The sequence below is a fragment of the Mustela lutreola genome, chromosome 1 (assembly GCF_030435805.1).
Source record: "Mustela lutreola isolate mMusLut2 chromosome 1, mMusLut2.pri, whole genome shotgun sequence".
Taxonomy (NCBI): domain Eukaryota; kingdom Metazoa; phylum Chordata; class Mammalia; order Carnivora; family Mustelidae; genus Mustela; species Mustela lutreola.
In genome coordinates, this window is record NC_081290.1 from 135,207,814 (window position 1) to 135,216,278 (window position 8,465).

The window sequence follows — 8,465 nt, forward strand, 5'->3', positions numbered from 1 at the left end:
ACGTCAGGCTCTCTGCTTGGCAGGGAGCCTGCTTCCTCCTCTCTCCCTCTCTGCCTGCTTGTGATCTCTGTCTGTCAAATAAATAAATAAAATCTTTAAAAATAAATAAATAAATAAAATCTTAAAAAAAAAATAAACCTCTTAAACTGTTTAAAATCAGAGTGTAATTTCTTATCTTCATTCGAAATCCAAATGATTCTGAGACTTGCATTTCTAACCCCCTCTCATCATCTTCAACCTGCTTCTTCAAGGGTTGGATGTAGCATTTGAGCTTCTTCCTGTGGTCAGCTGCAGCTCACTCGATGGGTGTCAGGGGGTGGCCCAGGTGGCCGGAGGAGACCTTGCACCGGGGACACAGCAGCTCCAGGTCCTTCTCACAGAACAGGGACAGAGGCTGACCGTGCTGCTCACACAGGGCTTTCCCTTCCTGCAGTCTCCTCTTGCTCCTCCTGGCGGGAAGCTGCTGGACCAAATCAGTCACATGACCTAACTGCACGTTCCTCTTGAAGGTCCTGTCAGGACAGTGGTGGAAGCAGACGGGACAGGGTAGGATGTCCTGTAGGTCTTCCCAGCGCTGGTGGATGCAGGAGCTACAGAAGTTGTGCCCACAGTCAGTGGTCACTGGGTCTCTCAGGTAATCCAGGCAGATGGGGCAGCTGGCCTCGGCTTGGAGCTCAGCCAGGGAGGCTGCACAGGGCATTTTATAGTCAGGGTTTCTGTGTGAGGAAACTCCCTTAGAAATGTTTGGTTGTCCTGGAGGTAGGAAAAGTGAGAGGCTGAGAGGGCTCCTCAGCCTTCACCCTCCTTCCTGGCAGGTAGCATCTAGGGAGCCACAGCCCCCACGTTTAACTACTGCTTCATCCCCTTAAGTCCCAGGGGGAGCTTCGATAAGAAGTCACAGTACATACCAAGTAGTGATGACCCTGGCACTTCCTCCTCTTGCCTCTAGTTCCCAGCCCAACTGAAGCAGAGCAATGAAATTCCATTGGCCAGGACAGAACCATAATCCACGTCACCAATTCATTCCTATGGGCAAGAAGATACTCATCTGAAACTGAAGGTCACTGAGCATTAATGCCATCCTTCCAGTACAATCCCTCCTTAGCTGAAATCAAAAACTTGATGAGGTGGAACTTTCCCCATAGATACATTCTAGTTAAGAATGCAGTAGTGGGGCACCTGGGTGGCTCAGTGGGTTAAAGCCTCTGCCTTCAGCTCAGGCCATGATCCCAGGGTCTTGGGATTGAGCCCCGCATTGGGCTCTCTGCTCCACAGGTAGCCTGCTTCCTCCTTTCTCTCTCTCTCTCTCTCTCTCTCTCTCTTTCTCTGCCTGCTGCTCTGCCTACTTGTGATCTCTCTCTGTCAAACAAATAAATAAATAAAAATCTTTTAAAAAGAAAAGAAAGAAAGAAATGCAGTAGGATGGCCATTGCAGTACACTAAGCTCCACAAAGATGGCCCCGAGGTAAGTGAGAGCCAGCCGGGCATTGGTCATTCTGTGCCTCGCTGAGGAAAATACTTAATTACGGGCAGAGAAGATCCTAAGAAGCTGAGAAACAACATGTCATCATATGCATTCATCTGTGCAAACTTGCAGAGAGGAGCACAAGAACAAGCACCTGGATGCTTCTATCAACCTCTCAAGAGTTTTCTTAGAAGTGCTTGGAGAGGTGGAAGACCATGTCTACCAAAGAGAAAGCAAAATTTGAAGACACGGCAAAGGTGGACAAGGCCCATTATGAAAGAGAAATGAAAGCTTTTTGTTTCAAGATCTTACTTATTTATTTGACAGAGAGAAAGCGAGAGAGGGAACACAAGCAGGGAGAGAGGGAGAAGCAGGCTCCCCACTGGGCAGGGAGCCCAATGAGGGGCTCAATTCCAGGACCTCGGGATCATGACCTGAGCCAAAGGCAGATGCTTCACTATTGAAATTAGTTGAAGTTGCCTGGGTGCAACCTGATAAAGTAAAACTTATATGCCTCCTACAGGGGAAGCCAAAAAGAAGCTCAAGGATCTCAATGCACCCAACTGGCCTCCTTCTGCCTTTTCCTTGTTCTGTTCTGAGCATCAGCTAAAAATCAAAGGAGAACATCCTGCCCTATCCATTGGTGACGTTGCAGAGAAGACAGGGAAGGACATGGAGCAGCACTGCTGCAGATGACAAGCAGCCTCACGAAAAGGCCACTCAGCTGAGGGAAAAAATGAAAAGAATATTGCTGCACACTACACGCAAGGGAAGCCTGAGATGGCAAAAAAGGGAGTCATACAAGCTGAAAAGACACAAGACAAAGAAGGAAGACCAGGGAGATGAGGAAGATGACGATGATGGTAAGTTGGTTCTCGAGCAGTTTTTTTTTTCTTGTCTATCAAGCATTTAACCCCCTGTATACAACTCAGTCCTTTCAAAGAAAAAATTGAAACTTAAGGCTGTGTAAGATTTGTTTGCCCTATAGTGTCTTTTGGCATAGTTAACACACTACCGAATGTGTCTTTAGACAGCCCTGTCCTGGTGGTATTTTCAATAACCACTAACCTTGCCTGGTGCAGGTGCAGGGGTGGCAAACTCTGACTGCTTCTAAGTAAATACAAATTTTTAATGAAAAAAAGGCAGTGGGAAATATAGAAGTATACATTTTGCTTGTTGTTGACAGTAACAACAATAAAAGTAATAGCTGCAACTAAAAACAGCTCAAATGGCCAACAAATGGGTGACTGGATCAAAAAATTGTGGTATATCCTCAAAATGGAATAGTATTCAGCAATAAAAAGGAATGAACTATTAATTGTCATTGGGGATGGGGTGGGGTGGTTGTAAAATGTAGAGAAAGATTATAAAAGAGAATTGAGAAAATGTCTGAGGTTGATATGTGTATAAGTAGTCACTATCTTGAATGTGGTAATGGATTCATGGATGTGTACCTGTCAAAATTTACCAAACTGTACAGTACAAAAACCTGTAGTTACTTTATGTCAACAATCCCTCAAATGGCTATTTTTGTTGAAAGATAAAACTCTTTCCTATTATGCACACATATTTGATCTTCAGTTAAAGCGTAAGTTAAGTAACTTCCTAGCTGTTTCTTTAGCAAGCTCATAAGGTGGTCTATCATCTATGTTGCCAGGCAACACTGCTTATGACAAAAATGACCTCTAGTTGGTAAATTGCATCTGGACTGGGAGGAACTAAAAATATACTATAAATACCAGAAGGGAATACTATAGCTCTGGCCTTTGTTGAGTATGGTGATCTTGTAATTAGTTATGTCCTTTGAGGGACCACGGAGACTGTACCAGTCTGAGTGATTCTCCCACTTCCCCAGTTGTGGGTCTCGTCCTGCTAATCCTGATTTGTCACCTGGCTGTGGGTGGGAGGGATGAGGACTCCCACTGAAGAAAGGTATTCAACACTGACTTGCTGGCCAGCTTTGGTTCATTACCATATACTTCTGCTCTGTTAATAAATACGGCCCACAACAGTCTTGTGAATGAGAATACTTTGTTACTCAAAATTGCCTGATGTGGGGCACTTCTGCGTGGCTCAGTCGGTTAAGCTTCTGCGTTTGGCTCAGGTCATGATCCTAGGGTCCAGGGATTCAACCCCCGAGTTGGGTTCCCTGCTTAGCAGGGAGCCTGCTTCTCCCCTTCCCTTTTTCTCATGCCCACTTCCCACCCTGCTCATGCTCTCTCTTGCTCTGTCTCAAATAAATAAATACAAAATCTTTAAAAAAAATTATTTTTAATGATCCAGTGCAACAAGAAAACCATGCAAATATGAATACTGACTAAATATGTGAGTAAAATAAAGAATTAATTAATTTTGTATGTGTGCGATAATAAGACACCTTTTTTAAAAAGACAGTCCCTATTCTTTAAAGATAAAGCTCAAATATATACATGCGACGTTACGTATGGGGAATATTGTCTAGAATTTGCTTCAATATAATTAAGAGGAAAAGGAGGAAAGAGGGTGGACTACAGATGACAGAAGATGCCAAAGTGTTGGCGATTATTGCAGCTCAACGATGGGTTCATGGTGGTCCATTTATTAATTCATCTATTTCTGAGTATGTTTGAAACTTTTGTTCTAACACTTCCATTGAGAATGTAAATAGAATACACAAAACTACTGATAGAAGGCACTGGAGAGCAAAGAAGTCTGTCAGGACCTGAGAGGCCAAAATCCTACAGCAAAAGTAGCCCATACTGGCCTCTTTTTTTTGATCTCTCAAGGAATAAGGACATTGTCTGCATGGGGAGTAGGTTTCTGTTTTTATATATAATGTGTGTATGCAGTATGTGTACCTTCACTCACCACCTCCCTATTCTAACTCACTACCTTCAGTTATTTCCTCTCCTCTTGTATCAATTTATGTTACATCATCCTATCAGCATATAAATGAGGGGTCATGGCTCCCATCCCCTAAGGAAATCCTCTCCAGATTTCATTCCTCCTAGTTCCATCTCATTCCTCTGGTCTTTTTACTAGAAACTCCTTGTGTGGGGTGTGTGGGTGCCTCAGTCAGTTAAGTGTCCAATTCTCGATCTCAGCTCAGGTCTTGATCTCACAGTCATGAAATGAGCCTGAAGAAGAAGAAGAAGAAGAAGAAGAAGAAGAAACAACAAAACAAACCTTGTCAGGTCTTGATCTCACAGTCATGAAATGAGCCTGAAGAAGAAGAAGAAGAAGAAGAAGAAGAAGAAGAAGAAGAAGAAGAAGAAGAAGAAGAAGAAGAAGAAGAAGAAGAAGAAGAAGAAGAAGAAGGAGAAGAAGAAGAAGGAGAAGAAGAAGAAGAAGAAGAAGAAACAACAAAACAAACCTTGTGAAAATTTTCTTTATTTTCCATTTCTCTCTTGAATCCACTAGAAAGTAAGTTTACCTTGTCCCAATTCCATGAATACCCTTTTCCAAAAATTAACCAATGATATCTACTTTGTTCAAATCAGTAGTCATTTTCTGTCCTCAACACACTTGATCTATCAGCAGCATTCGACACAGCTGGTGACTCTGTTCCTGAAACTCCTTCTTGTCCTGGTTTTCAGACCACCAACAGTTTTTTTCTTTTTTGGCCATTTTTTCCAGTGTCTTTTGCTAGAGAACCTAATCACTACCTCCCAAGTACCCCACAACTAGAGTTGCCGGATTTAGCAAAGAAAAATGCAGGACAAACTGTTGTAATTGAAATATCGCATGGGATATACATATCCTAAAAAGTCATTTGTTATTTCGCCTCTAGCCTGGATCTCTTCCCTAACTTCAGATCCGTATCCAACCATTCCTTGATATCTCCACTCACACCTCAAACAGGCATCGCCACCTCGAACCTGTTCAACAGAACTCCTGCTATTCCTATGTAACCTACCTCCCACTGTAGCCTTCCTTTCTGTTAATGCTTTCTCCATTTTAGCAGTTACTCAGGCTAAACACATCCATGCCATCCGTGATCCTTCTTTTATGTCCCAGGATCACCAAGTCCTGTAGAGGTTCTTGCCAAAATGGACCCAGAAATCAATCACTTCTCATCACTCCCAATAATCACCCACGTGCTCTGAGGCACCTTCCATCATTTCTTGCCCAAATTAATGAAGTAACTTCCAATGGTTCCTCTGCTTCTTCCTTTCTTTCTTTTTTTAAGATTTTTTAATTTATTTACTTGAGAGAGAGAGAGCAAGCGAGCACAGTGTGAGAGGGAGAAGCAGACTTGCCACTGAGTGGGAGCTTGACCCGGTGTTTGGCCCTAGGACCCTGGGATCATGACCTGAGCTGAAGGCAAACACTTCACTGACTGAGCCACCCAGGCATCCCTTCTATTTTTCTATTTTCCATCTATTTTCAACACAGTAGCTGATATTCCTGGTAAACTATGTATGGATCATGTCATCCCTCCACTCCAAACCACTCCAAACCCTCCAGTGGTTTTCCACTTGACTCAGTAAAGTTGACCTATGGGACCCAACATGTATTCCTCCCCCCGAATTTTTGTCTTCACCTCCAAATTCTCTATCACTGGTCCTCTCTGCTCCAGCATTCTGGCCTCCTTGCCATTCCCTGAACACTTTCCATGGATTCTTCTCAAATACTTATTTAATTCACTGAATACTTAATTCACTGATTAAGTATTTGATTAATTCACTACTACATGCTGTCTACTTAGGACATAAAATGACTCAGGAAGTAGTACTATTATTGCCTCTGTTGTATGGAAGAGAAGAGATTCTAGGAGGTTATATAATCTGTCCAGTGTCTCACAACAGGATTGAAGTCCTGTAAAATAATAAAAAGGATGTTTACATAATAATATATTTGTACCTATAGCCATCTCCAGATACAATGTTCAGCAACAAGAGCCCAAAGTGGGGGAGTCACCACTCAGAAGCAGCTCACACTCCCACCTTCCTCCCATCCCCTCCTTACTCACTGTCCAGTCTAGTAGGGGACACAGAGATGTGGGGTCCTGGCCACAGCCACAGATGGAACAACCCTCCCGGCTATTCCAGAATTGCATCTCCTCTGGATGAGACTGAGTATCCACCCTGCAAGCCAAGTCTTTTAAAGGTCTTTTAAAGACCTCATCACATCTTTCTCCCCCCAAACCTTCAATGTGCACATAAAGTTTCCCAGGTCCCCCTGATTAGGTCGGTTCGATCATCAGAACCTGTCAGAGCCCAGAGTTCCTTACTTCCTAGAAGGAATGCAGGGGAATGAGGTGCTTCTGGGTCTTCCAATAAAGTCTAAATCCCTGCCCATGACCCCAACTCTTACCCAGGGTGAGTCTGAGTCTGGTCTAGCCTACGGGATCCCAGCACAGCATTTCTGGCCCATGGAGGAGGAATTCCAGAACCCGCGGAGGCTGGGGGCCCCCGAGACCTGCACTCCCTGTTACTCAGATGACTGAGGAACACTTCCGTGAACCCTGAAACTGTGGCCAAGTGCCCTTGCCAGGACACCCCATTCCCAGCCCTGGCTCTCGGCTGGCGCAGTCGTCCCCGCTGGCATCCATGCAGGCCTGCAAATCTTCCCGAGGCCCCGCTTACCTGCAGCGGCCTGCTCACCTGCTCGGTTCTGCTTGGGTTTCCAGCTCTGCTCGCGAAGAGCAGCTCTCACACCGTCGTGACCCGCCCGGGCTTGAGTACCCCCCACCCCCACCCCGCCTTCCCTGCAGCGCGGATGTGTTTCCTCTTCCTTGTGGGAAGAACCCACCTCCCCATCACTGTGAAGGTTGGAGTAATTCAATTTCCCTTCAAAACCCGGCAGGGAGTGTCCTTTCCTGGGGTCCTGGTCGAGAGTCAGGGGGAGGGGAGACGCTCTGGCCGGTACTGGAAAGGGAGGGGTAGAATCCGATTTGTCTGGTGGGTGTATAGCAGTTTTGTACTAGTAGAAACTGGGTGTGTGGTTTTTAAAAACATTCGGATGTGTTGAGATGGGGTAATCTCAAGCAAAAACTGCTCTTTTTAGTTGACACCCGACTAGTGGCCTCTGAGGAGCTGACCGACAGCCGTGCGCTTTGCCTCCGTCTTCTCCATAGACCCAGTCATCTCTTCATCAGCCCGCCCGTTTGTCCCTCCACTCAGTGGACTGTAGATGCTCGCTTTGCTGGATCCTTAGAATCCTAGAGCACAGAGACAACAGCCAGCGTGGAAACCAGACATCCGACCATTCCGGGAGAAGAAAAGCAACGCAGGTTTTTTTTGCGCTGTTTCTGTGCGGATGACCATCCCCTCGGGAGACAGGGTAAGGCTTTGTTCTTCCGGAACCCAAATCTCGGGCCTTCAGAACTGTGCGCTGAATGGAGTCTAGCGCCATCTGCTGGAAATCTTGAACAGTCACACTGGCCTATGGTTCTAAAATTTCACATGATCTCAAAAAAGAATGTGGGGATATCGTGTCCTCTAGTGGACCATGCAGCAGATGCCCAAGACCTAGAGCTGTAAAGTTTCCAGCCCTTGGTTTTTCTTGAAGTGGTCTGTGCACATTTAGGTATATGTGCATTCCTTCTTTTAACTACTGAGAGCAAAAGTGTTCTGTAACTTCTCCGTTGCCTCTTTTGTTCACTTCACATATGGGCTTTGAAATGCTCCCCCTGGGGCTCCTGGGTGGCTCAGTGGGTTAAGCCTCTGCATTTGGCTCAGGCTGTGATCTCGGGGTCCTGGTATCCAGCCCCACGTGGGGCTGTCTGTTCAGCAGGGAGCCTGCTTCCCCCTCTCTCTTTCCGCCGGCCTGCCTCTCTCTGCCTACTTGTAATCTCTGTCAAATAAATAAATAAAATCTTTTGGAAGGAAGGAAGGAAGGAAGACAACAGAAAAGAAAAGAAAAAAAGAAAAAAGAAAAATGCTCCCCGCGGACACATGGGTAGCTCAGGTGGTGATCCCAGAGTCCTGGGATGGAGCCCAGCATCTGGCTCTCGCTCAGCAGGAAGCCTGCTTCTTCTCCCTCTCCCTGCTTGTATTCCCTCTCTCACTGTCTCTGA

At 45.4% G+C, this 8,465-nt stretch overlaps 1 protein-coding gene and 1 pseudogene across 1 annotated transcript; one reads left to right on the top strand and one right to left on the bottom strand.

Moving 5' to 3' along the window:
* Positions 1–295: 295 nt before the first annotated feature.
* On the bottom strand, positions 296–700 carry LOC131825298 (putative tripartite motif-containing protein 61). Its single transcript, XM_059164608.1, has one exon. It carries the CDS (start codon positions 698–700, stop codon positions 296–298), a length of 405 nt encoding a protein of 134 aa, XP_059020591.1.
* Positions 701–1,454: 754 nt separating this feature from the next.
* Positions 1,455–6,893, top strand: LOC131825355 (high mobility group protein B1-like; annotated as a pseudogene).
* Positions 6,894–8,465: the final 1,572 nt, after the last annotated feature.